We start from the raw sequence: 20195 nt of genomic DNA, 5'->3' as shown, positions 1-20195 counted from the left end.
GTTTGGATTTTGATTGGTTGGGCTCTCAGGCAGCAGAAGGTTTGCAGCATAAAAAAAAGTTATGAAAACAATATTCACACAACATAACCTTTTCAGATGACAAACAGTTGTGTATTTACACACCCAGCAGTTACGTAGCAGGTGATTGTCAACCTGCATCACAAGGGAAATTACATTTGTTGACTGACAGAAGTTTCTGCAGCACTTTAATACTTCTGATGAGTACATTTATGAATAAATAGCTGATTAGAAGCATTGTTAGTATTACTTAACATGTTTTGAATAATGACTAACAGGTAGAGACAGGATTTTTCAAAAGCCCCTTAGCTACTAGACTAGGCTGGTGCTAACATCGGTGAGCACATGAGGATTGTCTTGTTCAGTAGTGATTCAGGGATCATTACTGAGGATCGCCCTCACACACTTTTTAATGGACATAATGAGTTGACAAAGTGTTGGATACGAGCACAGCAGTTTGAACAGCTTTTGACCGATTAATCAGGGAAATGTGGTTGACTTACATAAACGGGTTATATAAATGGCCTTATACAGATCAAATATGAGATCTCTTTCTGAACAGATTTCATGATAAGCAGAAGGTTTTATGAGCAGTTTAGCTTTTGAAGCCATGTTAAAATCATATATCTGCGGTCATAAGTCCTGTGGTCGGTTCATTTTCTTTCACACCACAAATAAACCACGACAAAGTCCGCTTAGAAGCAAACCGTGACCAATGGTGTTACGTACAGTGTCTTGTATGTATACATGTTGTAGGCCTACATGTATTGTGTTCTGTTTTGTGTTGTTGGTTTGTGTTGTTGTTCTGTCTCCTCCCACTGTTTTCATTCTCCTCCTTCTCAGATGTGCGCACCTGGTTCCAATCATTGATCATCACCACACCTGTTCCAGATCTCCCATCAGCCATTCCCCTTTAAATAGCCCCCATTTGTGTTAGAGAAGGTTGTTGCTTTTTGGGTTGAGCTGTGGCAGAGCTCTGGTTGAGCTCTGGTTGATTTTGCTTGGTTTTGCTGGTTCATTGATGAACCTTTAGTTAAAACACCTTTGTTAAAACCATTTACTTTAGCAGCCTACTTTTGTTTTGTCTTGTGTTAATTCTTTGTTGTGGATAGGTAAGATACCCTGGGTATACATATTACATGCACGTAGGTTTACCTTTTGTTAAAACCCCAGATTAGAGTGAGCACCACCCGCTGTACTTTTGGGTGTTTAGCACCTGTCAATGGGGTGGGTTTATTTCTGTTCTTTTCTTTGGTGCCACTGACAGTCCTCTTTGATCCCTGTGTTGCTTTTCTGTAAATAAATACTTTCTTTAATTCATATTGGGTCCTGGTTTTGTGTGACTACACCCTCACTTGCTCAACCTGGTGCATTATGTTACGTCCTTCTACTCCGAGCCACCAAGGGGGCGTAACATAAATTGGGGGCTCGTCCAGGATCTTTGATCCTTTTAAGCACCGGGTTTGGTGAGTGTTGGTGTGTAGTGCACACGTCAAGTAGGCTGGTAGTATTGGTTAGGTTGGTTGAGGTTTGGCTTGAGGCTGTTTGAGAAATCATGAGCACTTTTGATATTGAGGGTTTTCTTAGTGATCCTTCTGTGGAGCAGATTGACCGCTGTAAAAAAAAGGATTTGTATGCCATTGCGGCACACTTTGAATTGGTAGTTTCAACTAGTCTGAGAAAAGCCAAACTGAAAGAAGCTGTGGTGCGTATGTTAGTACACAATAAAGTGCTTAGTACGGGCAACAGTGTGACTGCTAGTGAGCCCGATATTCCAACCCCTTCCTTGTCTTCTAGCGCAGAGAAGGACAACAGGGATTCAGTTCCTTCAGATGGGGCCTCTAATTTGGAGCTTAAGCCTCCTCGTACTGTGCCCCGATTTTCTCCGTTTTCCTGTCCTAGGGTAAGCGATGATGCCCGCCATAGGCTACGCTTAGCGCGTTTGCAGATTGAGGCGCAGGAGAAAGAGAAAGATGCTGAGTATAGTCACCGGTTGGCTATACGGAAAATGGAATTAGAAATGGAGGCGGACACCTCCAACCGCAGAATAGAGTTAGAAATAGCAGCGGATAAAGAGGTGAAGATGAAGCGCCTAGAACTAGAAGCTGCTGCTAAAGCTGAGAGTTCAGGTCAATCTCCTGGTCCTACTAGATCCATACATACTGGTCCCTCCGCGGCTGCGGGAGGTTTCGATGTGAGTAGAAATGTAGGGTTGGTACCTCAATTTCGAGAGGCGGAAGTAGACTCGTATTTTATTGCTTTTGAGCGAGTTGCTACCTTCCTGAAATGGCCAAAAGGGGTCTGGTCTATACTGCTCCAGTGTAAACTGACGGGTAAAGCCCAGGAGATTGTATCTGCTCTCTCTCTGGAAGATAGTTTGTCTTATGAAGCGATCAAGACAGCTGTGCTTCGTGCCTACGAACTAGTGCCTGAGGCATATAGACAAAAGTTCCGAACTTATAAAAAATCGCCTGGTAGAACTTTCATGGAGTTCGCCCGCGAGAAAGAGTCTCTGTTTAATCGATGGTGCAAGGCAAGCAACGCGACTAATTTTGACGGATCGGCTAGTGACTTATCTCAATGAGCAAAAAGTTGGGACGTTAGCGCAAGCTGCTGTGCTTGCTGATGAGTTTGTGTTAACGCACAAACAAACATTTGGGACTCCCCGATATGAGAGTAGGGTTTTTACTCCTTCTGCCCCGGCCAGAATGCCGTCTAGTCCACCACGCCAGGAACGGGAGTGTTACTATTGTCACCAAACCGGACACATCAAGGCTGACTGTTTTATGTTAAAACGCAAGCTGTCACAGCCAAGTAAACGACCAAAAGAGGTTGGTTTAGTGCACACGTTGGTGGGTCCAGTGTCACTAGCCCCGGAGATGGAGGGTGACACTTTGGAACCCTGTTACGCACCATTTATGTTGGACGGGCTGGTTTCCCTCAGTGCAAATGCGTTGAACCAGTGCCCAGTGCGCATACTAAGGGATACTGGAGCAGCACAGTCTTTTATATTGTCTGACGTGTTACCTTTTTCTAATGACACTTTTAGTGGCTCTAGTGTGCTGGTGCAAGGCATCGAAATGGGTTTTGTGTCTGTACCTCTCCATCAGATATTTTTAACCTGTGACTTAGCAAATGGAGTGTCTTTGCCTGGGTGACGCAGTTGATTTGTCGGATACCTTGTTCGCGACTGAGTTGACTGGCCAGACTGCTTTACCACCTGTGTTTACTCAGTCTACTGCTGAGCCGAGTGTCCAGCTTAAGGTTCAGTGCGATACTCCCACCTCAGAGACAACTAGGTTACCTATGGTTCGTAGTCGTCTTATTGCTGCTCAGAAGGAGGACGTTACTTTAGCCAAGTGTTTTACTGCGGCTCTTGCTCCAGAGAGTGCTAAAAATAAAGAAATGGCTTATTATGTGGAAAATGATCTCCTGATGCGGAGGTGGAAATCTTGCGCTAATTTTGATAATGAGTGGAGTAATGTGTTTCAAATCGTTGTGCCTACAAAATACCGACAGTCCGTTTTATCCCTGGCTCATGACCATCTCTGGTCTGGTCATCTAGGTATTACGAAAACCTATGACAAAACCTGCGACATTTCTTCTGGCCAGGTTTGAAGCGAGATGTGTCTATGTTTTGCCGTACGTGTCATGTATGTCAGATCACGGGGAAGCCTAATCAGGTTATTAAGCCTGCCCCTCTTCACCCGGTCCCGGCTATAGGGGAACCGTTTGAACACGTATTGGTTGATTGTGTTGGCCCTCTGCCAAAAACGAAATCCGGCAACCAGTTCCTCTTAACAATCATGTGCGTAGCTACCCGGTACCCTGAAGCTATCCCTCTTAGGAGAATAACATCTCAGTCAGTAGTAAGGGCCCTGATCAAGTTCTTTTCTACTTTCGGCCTCCCTAAGATCGTGCAAATCGATCAAGGTACCAACTTCCTTTCTGGAATATTTGAACAGGTGTTAACATCACTGTCGATATCACACAGGATCTCTAGTGCTTATCACCCGGAGTCGCAGGGGGCACTCGAAAGATGGCATCAGACGTTTAAGTCAGTGTTGCGCAAATACATTATGGAGAGCGGTAGGGAATGGGATGAAGGCGTTCCTTTGGCTCTATTTGCAGTTAGGGAAATAGTGCAAGAGTCACTAGGTTTTAGTCCAGCAGAGCTGGTATTTGGTCACACCGTGCGAGGCCCTTTAAGAGTGTTGAAGGATCAGCTAACGGGCGAGAGTTCGCCCACCCAGCGAAACGTGCTGTCCTACATGAGTCGCTTTCGAGAACGACTGCACGAGGCTTGCAGTATCGCTAGGGAGAGTCTCTCTGTGGCACAACAGGGTATGAAGCGGCAGTTTGATAAAAAAGCACTTCCACGTTCTCTACAACCAGGTGACCTGGTTTTAGTGTTACTGCCCATTCCAGGTACTTCAATGAGTGCTCGTTTTTCAGGACCTTACACCATTGACAGGAGGTTGAGTGCTACCGATTATGTTGTCAGGACCCCTGATAGAAGACGGAAAACCAGAGTGTGTCATATTAATATGCTGAAAAATTACTATCCTAGAGGCGACGTCCAGCCTGAGACACGCAGTGCGCCCCTTGTAGCCACTGTTGCGGCTGCGGTGTCAGTAGCTGTGAGTTCTACTACTTCTCTCACAGTGACTGATGAGGATGGCCTGAGTTTACGCACAGCCCAGCAACAGACCCCTCGGTTGTCCAATTCAGAAATGTTGGTGAAACTTACATCCTTAATGCATCATTTAAGCAGGGAGCAGGAAGCTGACCTACTCTGCCTTGTCTCTGAGTTCCCCTGTCTGTTTGGAGATGTGCCTACCCGCACTACGGTGCTACAACACGACATAGATGTGGGTGAGTCCAGGCCTATTAAGCAGCATCCCTACAGAGTAAATGCATCTAAAAGATCTCTGATGAAAGAAGAAGTTGATTATTTACTGGAACATGATTTAGCACAGCCCAGCTCCAGTCCATGGAGTTCTCCGTGCTTATTGGTTCCGAAGCCTGACGCAACCCATAGATTCTGCACAGATTATCGTAAGGTAAATCATGTCACTGTGCCTGACTCGTTTCCTATGCCCCGTGTAGATGATTGCGTGGATACAATAGGATCAGCTCGCTATGTCACGAAATTAGATTTATTGAAAGGATACTGGCAAGTGCCCCTTTCACCTCGTGCTTCTGATATAAGTGCTTTTGTGACTCCTGACAATTTTCTACAATATTCCGTGATGGCTTTCGGCATGAGAAATGCTCCAGCCACTTTCCAAAGGTTAGTCAATATTGTGTTTAGTGGTGTGCCTAACTGCACTGCGTATTTGGATGACGTAGTAATACACTCGTCAGAGTGGCCTGCCCATATGGACTCGCTAAGGACCGTGATTCAGCGACTGGCTGATGCGTCCCTGACCCTGAACCTGGCAAAATGTGAATTTGGGAAGGCGACTGTGACCTACTTTGGTAAACAGGTGGGCGGAGGCCAAGTGCGTCCCTTGGAAGCCAAGGTCGCAGCCATAGCATCTTTCCCAGTGCCCACTACTCGGCGGGAGTTACGCCGATTCCTCGGAATGACTGGTTACTACCGAGGGTTCTGTAGGAACTTCTCTTCCGTTGCAGCCCCAATGACTGACTTGATCAGTCCATTGGTAAAGTTTGTGTGGTCGGATAGGTGTCAAATCGCCTTTGAAAGCTGTATAGCACTCTTGTGTAATGCCCCAGTACTTAGTGCTCCTGATTTTAGTAAACCTTTTTCCGTTGAAGTCAATGCGGGCTGTATTGGTGCTGGTGCGGTTCTGACTCAGATGGATTCTGAGGGTTTGGTTCATCCTGTAGGCTACTTCTCAAAAAAAGTTTAATAGTAGCCAAATGCGCTATTCCACAATAGAACAGGAGACGTTGGCTTTGCTGCTCGCGCTCCAATTTTCCGAAGTCTATGTTGGATCTAGTGCGGAGCCTGTAGTTATCTACACGGACCACAATCCGCTGGTGTTTCTGCACCGTATGCACAACCACAACCAGCGACTAATGCGTTGGTCTCTGATGATTCAGAGCTATAACCTGGTAATCCGCCACAAAAAGGGCACAGAGAATGTATTTGCGGACGCTCTTTCTCGTGTTTAATTCTTGTTGGTAAGTGGTTACTGGCGGTGTTTATTATTATTGTTGGTGTTATGGGGATGGTTTGAGGTATCGTCAGCCATGGGCTGACTCTTTATGGGGGGGGAGTGTTACGTACAGTGTCTTGTATGTATACATGTTGTAGGCCTACATGTATTGTGTTCTGTTTTCATTCTCCTCCTTCTCAGATGTGCGCACCTGGTTCCAATCATTGATCATCACCACACCTGTTCCAGATCTCCTATCAGCCATTCCCCTTTAAATAGTCCTTGTTTGTGTTAGAGAAGGTGGTTGCTTTTTGGGTTGAGCTGTGGCAGAGCTCTGGTTGAGCTCTGGTTGATTTTGCTTGGTTTTGCTGGTTCATTGATGAATCTTTAGTTAAAACACCTTTGTTAAAACCATTTTCTTTAGCAGCCTACTTTTGTTTTGTCTTGTGTTAATTCTTTGTTGTGCGCACGGGGACAAACGAGGATAGGTAAGATACCCTGGGTATACATATTACATGCACGTAGGTTTACCTTTTGTTAAAACCCCAGATTAGAGTGAGCACCACCCGCTGTACTTTTGGGTGCTTAGCACCTGTAAATGGGGGTGGGTTTATTTCTGTTCTTTTCTTTGGTGCCACTGACAGTCCTCTTTGATCCCTGTGTTGCTTTTCTGTAAATAAATACTTTCTTTAATTCATATTGGGTCCTGGTTTTGTGTGACTACACCCTCACTTGCTCAACCTGGTGCATTATGTTACGTCCTTCTACTCCGAGCCACCAAGGGGGCGTAACAAATGGGTTTTTTTTTTTTTAAATAAAAATCTTGCAGACCTGAGTTTGTTTAAACTGAGCCAAACAGGGTTTGTGTGAAAGAACCCAAAGTCGAATCTCATTTAGCTCTGTTTTTTATCTCCATCAACTCCTGAGGGAAATATCCAGCTCAGCAGCTCAGTGCAGCTGCTAAATGCTGTTCACCAACATAAACATAAATGTTACAATAGCTGGTTTATCAAATATAAACAGAGTGCCAGGGAAGAATCCCCCCGGACCCAGAGGTCTGGGCTAATGCCCTTATGTCCCAACTGGCCCCTGGCTTTCTGGCATTTTCCCAAAGTGGTCCCCTGGCAAAGCAAGTTGGTCTCTGTGGCGGCGAAGGCGGCTTCACGTTCAAAAGTTATGTCAGTGCATAGTGTTTATCTGTGGCTGAATGAAGCCCTGCTGTGTTTCAGGGTGACTCTCTGCGCACCAACATCCAGCTGGATTTCGGCGATGGCACGGCCGTGTCCTACTCCAACCTGAGCTGGACTGAGGAGGGCATCAAACACGTCTACAAGTCTGCAGGAATTTTCCGTGTCACAGCTCTGGCAGAGAACACGCTGGGTCATGATTCCACAACACTCTTCCTGCATGTCATATGTAAGTGCTGCCACAATTTTGTTAATAAGTCAATTTGTTTGTTGTATGTTAGTTTTTTGTTGGTTTACTTGATTGCCTCTCAGGCTACATACAGTCTGAGGCTGCTCTTCCTTACTGGTGAAGGTTGTTGGGACTGTATGGCATCTGGAAGGATTGTTGCAGACATTAGGCCTACTCAGGGCTGGAAAAGAGGAGCCCAATGTAGTTTTTGGTTTAAAAACACATTTGACCAATATTTTTGTATTCATTGTTAAAGGTTCTATTTACACGATTCATAGTTTTAATAACTCGACAAACGACTACTTGCAGTGTAACGATATAGTGGAGCTAATCATACCAAGAGCCTTCGCTGGACACACCTTTATTTTCCTATGGTACGGTGGACCAGCTGCTCACTACTCTCTTACGCCGCATGCAGGTTAAAACATTCTCAACTCTTCAGTGCCAGTCACAGAGTCGCACTGCTTGTCGATGTCACAATGGGCCCAATCAACCAGCCAATCAAATCAAGACAGTGGCAGACTTTACTGCTTTTCATCTTCCCTCTTGTTTTGATGCTGGTAGAGGTGGTAGGGCTAGCTAGCTAGTTAGCTGTTTAAATGTGAGAGAGCTACAGAGTATGTGAGAGGGAAAGGGGGATTCACATTTCATGTTGTGAATATTTCATGTAGACTTTGTGAGCGAGACCTCACATTTTTCCGTTAATCACTTTGATCCCCTGGTTGTCCCTGCAGCCGCGCTCCTCCCGTGACCCCTAAACTTTACCTGAGCACAGATAAGTGCTGTGTTGTAACCCGAGCTTCTCTGTGCTTTACATCGCCGAGGCAGTCTGCGCGTGACTTTTAGCGCCTGCAAGTCTCTCTCTCCGTTGTGTCCTACTGGTTAGCTAATGGCCGCCGCTCTGCACTGCACTCATATGGCAGTCATACAATGCTTACCGCTGACACCATCCCAACCAACGGTGTCATGTGCGGTCGTTAGCTCTGTCTGCTCAGTTATCGCTATTAGCACTGTTAGCCTCTAGCTGCCGTCTAAACTGTCTCCATGTTGAGTTCCTTGTGCAGGCAATACTAGTGTTCTAGTGAGGACGTTTAGTCACATGACTTCACGTCTCCACTAAGCTAAAGGAGGACTAGTGTTCTAGTGAGGACGTATATTCCTCTCATTTAGACACTTTTTTAAGACACTTCTAAACTCACCAGAGGGGTATTTATGACCTATTCAATAGCTTGTGTTAAACATGTATTTTAGGCAATTTAACCAAAACACATTCATAAAACACTTTGTCTTCTAGACATGGGAAATGAAGGTGCAAATATGTCATTTTGGGGATTTAGGACTCATCCATGCACCACTAGGGCACCATATTAAAACACAGAGCTCTTTGTAATAAAGACATCAATGCAACATTATCCATAAAATGATAACTATAACTTCCATTAGGGTTGGATTTTTTGCAGGACTCTTGAATTAGACTTTTTACTATTGCAACAAGTGGCTGTTTGAAAACTACTTGATCAATCAGAAAATGAAGCTCTTTTGGTTTTTCGTTCCCTTCATAAGGGAGACAAACATTAAACTAAAAGCAGGAAAGTGTTCTTTTTATTTGTATATGTTAAATCATATGTATGTTCCCTAACCCGGCTGCCTAAAATGTTTTCTGCTGAATGACAGCCACACTGTTGATCCATGCTAAACTCATTTGAAGTTATCTCTTATACACAGGATTGTGTAATAAAGCAGCTGTGATAAACACAAACAACTTTTGGGAGAAAGGTCATAACCAACTTGCTTGTGCAAGGTTGCACTGAGGGCAGAGACTGAGATTTGGTCTGCAAGGCCAAATTATCTGAGGAAAAAAAACAGAACAATGACTGATTTTAAAGTGGAGCAGCTTTTACAGAGCCACTCAACAAATCACAGCATCGTCATGCTTTCCAGCTCCGTTCAGACAGCAATTAAAAAAAGTAGCATTTTAAGTTTCCAAGGTAATAACACATGTTCCTTAACATATGTGTGGAATCTTCTCTGTCTTGTCTGTTGCTCTTTCATTGATTCGTTCAGTCTATTTTAATGTAACCACTTGCCATGCTGATGTGATTCTGATGTGAAAAAAAGATTCTTTGGGATTTAATCTTGTGTTTGATTGGTTCTTAAAGGGTTGTCATGGACGTTAGTTGGTGGTCGTCAAGGAGGAGAGGATGTGGGGAGAGTGTTCTGTATTTTTACATTTCTGATGGCAATAATTTTAGCTGGGAAAATGCCAAAAACTACTACAATGATTTCTTGGCTTAGCGTATTTAATACCAAATTAATCTCCTTTTCACACACACACACACACACACACACACACACACACACACACACACACACACACACACACACACACACACACACACACACACACACACACACACACACACACACACACACACACACACACACACACACCAAAGTGGGGATAAAGATTAGTTCTGGTTAAAGAGGATGAGAGCTAACAGAAGCCTTGGCGAGACGAACACCCCGAACCACAGCGCTACACAAACCTTTCGTTGGAGTATTTCCAAGAAAGTAGTGTATCACATCTGTCCACAGCAGGGAACTTCATCCACGAGATTTGTGTAAAGAAACCTAGACCCCCATCAGGTCCTATTAGAAGGTATCAGGTGAAAAATACATGGCCTCAACATATTTTCAGCATGCAACTTTTTTTAGTTGCCACCACAGACGGACATTCTATTGCTGTCACCACTTAATACTGTGAATCAACGTCAGTTGTCACGGGTGTGGTGTGGACCCAAAAGCAGTACGACTGAGTACGTTTCAGAAGCTTTATTGAAAGCTGAGCACGCAGCAGACAGACAGGCAGGATATGACTCACAGTGGATATTCCTATCGGGAGCGCGCCTAGCCGTCAGGGAAACAGGCAGGGGATCAGGCAGACGGAAACCAGAGGAAGCGGAGGCTAAACCCGTGGTCGGGGACAGAAGGCTAAGGTGGCTAACCGAGGCAAAGGCAAGGTAGGAATCCGGTGGTCGGGGACAGAAGGCTGAGTCATTGACCAGGGCACAGGCAAGGCAGGGAAGTCCAGACAGGCAGGGTTGGCAACGGGAAATCAGTCCACGGGAAATTGCTGGAAGGTCTAGCATGAATGCAACGAACGATCTGGCAGCGAGTGTGTGACTGACTGGGGTTTAAATACTGCAGGGTGTAGGTGCAGCAGAGTGAGCAGGTGAGAGGGATGGTGCTGATGAGGTGGGTGTGGCAGACAGGTGCACTGCATGAGGCTGATTAGGTGAGGGAGGGTTGTGTGGTGAGAGAGAGGGGGCTGGGCTGTGAGCTGGGAGTGGAACTGGGAGTGGCCGGAGTGAATTGAGAGACAGAGTGACAGGGGAGTGAGAGAGCTAATGACAGGAGTGTATGGAAGAAGAACTGTGACATCAGTAAAATATCTGATTGTCTGTCATTTAAATTACTCAAGACTACTTTTTAGTTAATACTTGGGAAATAATACAATCACTGGTTAAATGAGTCACACTGGACAGTTTATCACAGAGCTAACACGTAGAGAAACAGTCACACTCTCATTCACACTTATTTATCATTTCACCTGAGGTGCAGGTCTTTGGACTATGGTAGAAAAACCTGAGTGCACTAAACTGTCACATAAGAGGGATGGTGTTTGGAGTATTTCTCTTCCAGAAGCAAGCTTCACATGTACTTAGATTTGTGATCTTGCCAATTGTCTTTTTTCCTATTTGAATGAAAAGCCTACTATCAATTGGGCCTCATTAGAAGTCTCCATGCATAATATCAGTTCCTCTGTGGGTTTCTTTCTCAGGTCCAGTGGAGCATGTCCGGCTTCTCACTCCCTTCGTGGTCATAAAGAACAAGGAGGTGAACATCACAGCAGTGGTCTTACCCAGCCACTCACGTACTGTTACTTACTTCTGGTGGCTGGACAACAATACAGAGGTAATCCTTCCAGGACAAGGCTCATTAATACACATTTCAGTCTAAAGTTTTTATTTCATGCTACTGTATGTTGGCTTCTATCTGTGTAATTGAAATTCATATATTTTATAAGCGAACTATTATCAAGTCATTGTAAAACATCACTTTGACATGAAAACAGCATATGCTTGAGAAGCGTATCAAACTGTGAAAACATACACACCGACCAGTGTGATTATTTAAAAATAAAAACATGGAAATAGAATCGGAGTAGAACGGACATCCAACAGTTTCTGACTAAAACCAAATAAAATGGCAATTATTGCTACTTATTATGCTGACAGCAGACCTCAGTAGGACGGTAAAGTGTTGTTAAAGTCTACCTTCACCCCCATGTCTGAGCCTAAAATATGCAAAGAAAAGTGGCCAAGGGCCTAAGAGATGAAACCACACCCACTTCTGTATGCCAAAAGCCTTGTCGCATTGATGACAACGCTGAAAGCTGTAGTACCTTGGAAAATGCTTGGCAACATTATGTGCTGATAGCTTCATTTACAGTCAGCAAGGAGACAACCGGTCCGTAATGAGGATCTGTAGACATTTAAATGTGCAGTTAGTCTGTAAGTAGAACTGGGAAAATAGTGTTGGGTGGTACATAACGTTTGGGCTGCTTTTTCAACATTGAGTGGGGTTTAAAAAAAAAAAAAAAAAATGTTTACATGTTATGGTCAAAACACAGATATTCAGTAACCCTTCAGTAATCCACTCCCATATTATTGACTCATTAATCTGAGAAATGTTTGATTTACATGATTGTATTCAATGGTTGTTTAGGGTAAAGGAGGACCTAGAAGTCATCATCATTGACATGGACATGTGGACATGGCAATTTGTTTATTTGGTTGTCTGACTGCACTCTTTGTGGATTGCAAATGTATCTAACATTTGATGAAGATATGAAGCTTTGTGTGCCTATGATGTTTTTCTATTGCACATGTTATGTTTTTACACTTTTACACTAGTTACTGGCAAGGTTACGAGTGGAAACTGGAAACTGTCAATCTGATCTGGCATCACTGGCCACTGCTCTGACCATCCTGCCAGTGGATTTGAATGAGAATGTCTGTGCTTTTATTCAATCTTGACTTCATCAGTGTCCAAGGTTGCTTCCACTTGCTTCAGTCATATGACTCATAGATGCCTGTACTCTTTCGCCCACTACCTTTTCATGAAGACTAAAGTAGCTTTCAGCTGCCTGTCCACCTTGTATGAGTTCATCATGCTGTGAAACAGAGCGCAATGACACAATCAATAAAGCAAAATTCAAATTTGACCTGATGATGACGTTAGACGTGGGATTGTGGTCAAGGCCTTTTGCCAAAGAGATCTGGACACTCATAGACGTCCGTTTGTAAACAATTATAAAAAGTAATCCGCAAAATGAGGTTGATGTCAAAGATAATTTATTGGGCATTTTCCCATTTACTTGACTGATAACAGTGTAGAAATTAGGGAGAGGCAGAGAGAGGATGAGGATATGGAACACAGGTCCCAAAGCATGTCCTGTAACCACTCGGCTACCAAGGCGCCTCAACACACTCACACACACTACTTGAACCAAACTACGTATTGCTCTCCTACAATATCTACAAGTCACACAACTGATGGATGGACTATATATGAGGAAACAAGAATGAACCTGGAACACCACCCTGGTGGAGGCGAGGTAGCCAAAAATGTCTGGTGTATAAAGCATGCTCAATGAGCTTGATAAGTGTAACATGTTTCTGTCCCTGAACCTTTTGCGTCTGCAGCCCGTGATAACGCTGGACGGCAGTATCTCACATACCTTCCCCAACGACGGAATGCACACCATCACTGTCCAAGTGGCTGCAGCCAACAGCATACTGCAGGATACCAAGACCATAGCAGTCAAAGGTCAGTATTTATTTTCTAATTGTGTCCTGGAGCTTATTACTGTAAACATGATGTTAGTTTTTAATATCTTCAAAACACGCAGTCTTATGGAAAGCAGTTAAATATTTCAGAATACATCAATTTAGTGCGATACTTGTACCGTCATTTTCAGACTCTGCCGTGTGAAAAATGTTTTGAAATAAAACTGCTCCTCCTTGATTATCATATATCACATTACTGTTAGAACCTCTAAAGAATATGTCTTCATTTGAAATGAAGTAACCTGGCAGCAAGTATCTGTAAAGTGCTATGATTTATTACCTGTGGATGGGTTAGCATAAAACTGTGACATTTTCTAATTATCTAGAAGTGCATCTGGTACATTTAGCCAAAGGGAAGTGCAGTGGATTTGAGAAACCCTCCTCTTTTCATCAAGTGTTAACTACCTGAAACTCAACTTGAGCAAAATGACAGTTGGCACAGCTCCCTGAGAATAATGCCTCTGGAACCCAGTGAATTAATGGCTGATTCTCCCCCGACTCTCCTCGACAGATTTCTTCAAATCTCTACTTTTATCTTTCTCCCCTAATCTGGATGAGTTCAACCCCGACATACCCGAGTGGAGACAGGATGTGGGGAGAGTAATTAAGAAGGCTTTGCTCCAAGTGAGTGATTTCATTTTCTCTGTCCTCTCTTCTCTTCCGTCCATCCTTTTGTCTGTCTTCAGCTCCTTTCCTCTCTGTCTTTTTTATCCTCTATTGTCTTTCTCACCCTAGTATTTCTCATTATATCCTATGCTCCTATTACCTTTGCTGCCAAATACTCAGTGGTGCGGCAAGGTACCGCCCTCGGGCCACCCAGTGATTCATCATCAGACAGGTGTGAAGACACATCTGCTTTCCTTCTCATCCAAGATGGCGTCATGAGCGCTAATTCTTTCATTTAAAAAGTCACAAATAAAATGATCTCAGGTGGGGGCGTGGTAGGGACATGTGAGTGACTATACCTGTGACTGATGTGTGTGTCTGCATGTGTGTTAGTGTACTTGAACGTAGGAGGGGTGCAAGTGCTCTCAGTGTGTGTGGGAAGCTCACCCGTCCCTGTTAAGTGCTCCTCATCTCCCCATTCACAGCTCATGAATAGCGGACTGCGTTTGGATGTGCTGCGCTCTTGGCCATCTTACCAATATATCAAGCATTTGAGCTCCAGGTGGGCGCTTTTGGAGGAATATTTAAATGTGTGAAGAGGATCTCATAAATATCCTGGACAACCCAGACTCAGGTCTATGCTTCTGAGCTGAGTGATTTGCTTTTTCCTGGACTGTGATGCCATTGTAAAGAAACTTGACAGAAAAACAAATATTTTAAGTTTTTCCTTATGAGACCAGAAGTAACACGTTTCAGCTAAATGATTTGAATCAAATGGATGGTAACAGCCCTGTAGACAAAGTGCTTGTGTTTATTTGAGCTCAGTCACAGAGGGTGTAACATGAACCCTGAGCCACAGCTCATAACATGGCAATTAGGTTTTAGTTATAATTTACAGTTTGTCTCAGGGTGGCATACTTTATTGCAGTGAAGGTAACATGTTTCAAGCCACTGAAGTTTGCTACTTTCTATTTTAATCACTTATAATAATAATAATAATAATAATAATAATAATAATCAATCCTTTATTAGTCCCACAATGGGGAAATTACAATTCTCTGCATTTAACCCATCCCGGAGGAGCAGTGGGCTGCAATGAAGCGCCCGGGGAGCAACTTGGGGTTAGGTGTCTTGCTCAAGGACACCTCGGCATGTTGCCAGTAGAGGGGTTTGAACCACCAACCTTGTGGTTACGGGACAAGCGCTCTACCTCATGTGCCACAGCCGCCCCAAATGATACATTTGATAGGTGAATTTGATCTAGACCAAGTAGTGGTGCATACTATCATTCATGTGGTAACACCAAAAATAAGCAATTAGACAAAGTCTGTCTTCAAAAAATACTCATTCTTTTTCGTTATTTTCCTTTCGTCCGTACTGAGCACAAAGAGACCCACTCCTAATCAGGGTTAATAGTAGACTGAGTTCTTGCCGTTAGTACCTCCCCATCCTTCACCGCCTTATAATATTCTCCTCCAAGCCCCAGCCGCAGAAAGCTGCTGTCTCCTCTTCCCACTACGGCTCGGAATATTTTAGTGGTACAGAGTACCGGACTGTACCGGCATATATATTGACACCTGGTCCTAACACAAATGTGATACACTTTGATTAGAAACATAATTGTGATATGTCAGAAACAAAAAAATTCTGGGAAAGAAATATGTTTTGCTCAAATTGTTATTGATATTGCAGTTTAGTTGTATGTAAACGTATCTTTTAGGGGACTAGGCTGAACTCTCCCTCCACCACAGATTAGCATGAAGCACTGCCCATGGGAATAACCTGGAATAGGAAGCCTTATGATGTGTTTACACCAAATGGGAAGTAGACTTTTCAAGAACAAGCTCAATCCAAAGACGCAAATTAGTTCCAGGCGTTGCAAACACATACTTTGAGTAATTTGGGTGATGCTTCGTCTTGAAGCCTGTCAGCGCTGAGACTCTCCTCCTGTCAACACTGATGTTGTGACAATGTTGAATCAGAAATGGAGGAAAAAATGATTGTAGCTATATGTGGTCACACAGAGCTCTGAGATAGTCCCTCATATTTGTACAGAGGCCCGTCAATACTCTGTGTATTATATACAAATCAAGTAATCAAATATATATTCCATTTTTCTTTTTTTTAGAAGAAACATTCCCTTTGTAATCCCTCGGACAGCCTTTCCTTGCTGCTGTTCAGTGGAAGGATAGTAACACAAAGAGCTCCATCACTTCATCATTTACATTGAAACTCATGTGTGGGTATAATATTCAATTTGATTCAAAACCAATGAAATACCTTGTGGGGGAAAAAAAAATCAATTCTGTACAGGGCCAGTTATAATCACATCAACCAAAACATAGGAAAGGTTATGGATAGAGTGGATTTTAGCAGCAATGTACATTTAATGGGAATTAATATTTTGCCAGGCTATTGTATTTATTTGAATACCTGCCAATAGAGGTACTACTAAAACAATTCACAGAATGGGATACATTTATATCTTTATTTGGAGAAGAAAGAAAACCAGAGTCCAATACTCTACACTCAAGTTGACAAAGGACATAAGTATTGAGGCATATTTCTACGCAGACCGTTTTCGACCACTAATTAATTGGTGTCAGGATAGCTTCATAGCTAGGTGGAAAGAGATTGAGACTTTCATCCATGGATACCAGATCCAAACACTCTTTGGAGAAAATGCACTTACTGGACATATTGTGAGTATTACTGATCCAATATCAATATCTAATTTCAAAATCTTGTTAAATCTTACCAGATATCTAACATTGAAAAAAAGGACAAAAAGTGTTGCAATGGTAAGCTCTGGATAGTAAATTACTGTTGTAATTTACAACATTTCAAGGATGGATGACAAAAAAAGGAATGACTAATTTTTTCTGTTAGTGAAACTGGAGATCTAAGAAGTTTTCAAGATTTGAAGGAAAAGATTTATACTTCAGACCAGGAAAAGGTTTTGGTCAATGCCTATCTGCAAAATACATTGGAGATTATTTCTAAACTTGATCATGGTTTAATGGAATGTCAGGCTAAAACTATGTTTTAAGTAAAACCACCAATCCAAATGGGAAAAGGAATAGATGCATTATAGATATCTGCAAAGTCACATAAATGGAAATAATTTAACTGGGGAAAAAACATTTGTTTCTTTAATACGCCTATTATAAAAAGCAAACAACATCTAAGGCAACAAACAAGTTTGAGGCAATATGGCCATACATCTGCAAATCATGCACATACCTTGTGGAGTTGACCAAAATTGTAGATTGCAGTCAGTATTGTTTGAGGTTTTAGTATATATTATCTCCAATAAATGTTCCATTATATATCCTGGCAATATAACTAACTAGTGCTTAAGGAAAATAATGACTTAGCTAAGGTCCTACTCACAGCTGGTCCATTACAAGAAACTAGCTTGTAACACACTGACCCAGACATAAACATCGGCTATATATAGTAAAGGAAATATTGATGGCACGGTGGTATCGTGGCTAGCACTGTCGCCTCACACTCTGTCTCCATGTGTCAGCCCTGTGATAGCCTGGCAGCCTGCCCAAAGCGCAGTGATCGGTTCCAGACCCCCGCAACCCTGACGGATCATGGATGATAGATAGCAGGGTTAAAATCCCTCTGCTTCATGTCGTCCCCTCTCTCTCTGCCTTTCCTGACTGTCGCTATCAACATAGCTTGTGTGGATGAGGACAACAGCCGTTTTATAGGAAGAACCCTGATGAATTTGAATGGGTTCCTTCAGGTTGTCTGAGGACACCCTGGTCTCCAGAAAATAAATTGTACGTTGTTAATCAAGTTTTTTAAGGAAACATATTTTCTCATGGATTGCATTTGTTTTTGATGTATCACACATAAGTTTCTCATCATAGTCCGTAGAACTCCACATAAGGAGGAGGTCGAGGTGGATGAGTCAAACAAAGGACTTTCACCCAGGAGACCACTGTTCATGTAAAACCTAAAGTAAACATTGACTTATTTTAATTTAAGTCTGTAACTGAAATAATGTAACAAACATACGTATTTAATGCGTTCCTGATTTGTTCAGCAAACTTTGCCAAGAAGTTTTGAGGCATGTTTGTTTTGTTTCAATTTACAATATTAACCATGTTTAAAACTGCGACTGTAGTCTGGGATAAAATGTGTTTTTTCTCGCGAAGAATTATCATAGAACTAGATTTACAATACATAACCATCATTGATGTTAAGTATTAAATGGAACAGGTGGTGAAAATTCCAATACTAAACTTCTGGATTGTGGTTTGTTTTCATTAATTCACATTAGAGTCTGATATCAGCCGCTACGCACGCACAAGGACTGTAGTCCACGAGGCATGATGTTCTTTGTCAGACAGACATTTGTCCATGTGCTGTTGGGAAGGGTTATTTTTCCTCTATTTTGTTATGGTTGGGAACTCTTGCTCGAGACAGAGGCCAGACCACAACTGATGTCTTTTAAACAGAGTAAACAGCTCCACAACAATAAAATAGGAGATGAGAGTGGGGACAACTTACAATTCCAATCAAGGTCCATTTAACTGAGGTACCGTGTTGCCCTGTTGCTCAATCTAATAAGTCACGACTTTGTACTCTTTGATGTGACTCATTTTGGTGCAGCTGCCTCTACTGGTCCTGAATGCACATTCATTAATGGAGGTTATTTCATTCCACCCAGTCATATTCCCATAACGATTTTCAGCTCAAACTCATGCAGTTTACATTGTTCATATCCCTCATAGCGTCCCTTGAAGGTTAATGCAAGCTACCAAGCCATCATCTCCTTATTGCTTCCCCAAAGCCACCAAAATACTTCCTCATCTGACTGATGCATGGTAAATCACTCACAGTTGTGTGATATATTCATCTTTTCTCTCTGTTAAACAATTGTATTGTTGATAGTTAACTTACTCTCATATCGCATATCAGGATTTAAGTTATTCCCCTCACAATTATTGAAACACAATCTGGATTCCAAGTAATATTAGGATTTTATAAATACCTAGGCTGGGGTTAGCACTATATTGGCTTAAGTGATTAGAGATTGGAGGTAGTGCTACACTGTACAGCAGCTTACAGTTTGAGGAACTTTATTGCTCGCTTACCTTGCACAACCTGGATTCTTGCAATATCAAATGCGTGTGCAGAGTACAGCATCAGAGAGCTGCTCACAGAGCTGCCAGCATAGCATGGCTGTAGCTATTTTGTTGTTGAGCATTACCACTTAATTATCCAGATGAAGTATTGCCTAAATATCCCATAGAATTGCATCTGGTACATCTCACAGGGTTGATCCGTATTAGATTTACACTATAATCTACACTATACAACCTCTGTGAGTGTCTCTCCTGCTTGCCATTCCAATCTGAAATTTGTTTCCAGCAGTAGATTTTCAGAGCTTCAAAAGACAGCACTCCAAAACAGCTTTTTATACTAATGACGGATTGCAATGAGAACCAACATGGTCAAAGTGTATTGATTTTTTGCCGGGGCTATTGCCTCCTCTGTCATCCTATTCACTTTATGTCCCCCTCCGCCGCGCCTTCTCTCATTGTGAGTCATGCCCACGGCTATCATTTGTCCACTACTTTGGTACTCAAATAGTGATTTCTGTGCTTGATAATTGATGTGCTTTGGCTATACCCACTCCATTGTTCACACAGGACACACACAAAAAAAATAGAAGCATCACAGGCTGTAAAATGAAGAGTGATCACCACCCAGGCTCTGCCTCCCTGGCTCGTATACACTGGTTTGGATCTAAGGGCTCAAGAACATTTGTTTGTTTTCACCTTTTTTGTCAGAAGAAAAATAAGGTTTTGGCATCCTTAGAAATTCAGATCAAGCCAGAAAACTTCCATCAAATTGTTTTTATTTCTTTCAAATAATCTAATTACATATCTGAAGGCAGTACTTTGAGATCCATGTATCTCTAAAATGTCTTATTTTCAGATTTGTGACAGTGTATTCTCAAGCTCATCCAAGTTGTTGTGGATGTTGCTTGGATGGTTTGTAACATTGCTTAATAAGAGTTTTCTTAACCCACAATGAACAACTAAATGCATTTTGTCAACATCTGTTGTATCCAATAAGAAGAAGTTTTCACTTG

At 42.6% G+C, this 20195-nt stretch overlaps 1 protein-coding gene across 1 annotated transcript in view; it reads left to right on the top strand.

Annotated features, from left to right (window-relative positions):
• Window positions 1–20195, top strand: part of sorcs3a (sortilin related VPS10 domain containing receptor 3a) — a 239875-nt gene that overhangs the window by 206669 nt on the left and 13011 nt on the right. The window contains exons 19-22 of the mRNA XM_054603842.1: window positions 7373–7559; window positions 11401–11534; window positions 13328–13451; window positions 13983–14095. Coding sequence (XP_054459817.1) covers window positions 7373–7559; window positions 11401–11534; window positions 13328–13451; window positions 13983–14095 — 558 coding nt within the window. The remainder of the gene's footprint in view (window positions 1–7372; window positions 7560–11400; window positions 11535–13327; window positions 13452–13982; window positions 14096–20195) is intronic.

This window comes from Anoplopoma fimbria, chromosome 9 (genome assembly GCF_027596085.1).
Source record: "Anoplopoma fimbria isolate UVic2021 breed Golden Eagle Sablefish chromosome 9, Afim_UVic_2022, whole genome shotgun sequence".
In the NCBI taxonomy this organism is placed as follows: Eukaryota; Metazoa; Chordata; class Actinopteri; order Perciformes; family Anoplopomatidae; genus Anoplopoma; species Anoplopoma fimbria.
The sequence above is the reverse complement of the archived record's forward strand: the minus strand, read 5'-3'. Positions and strand labels throughout refer to the sequence as shown.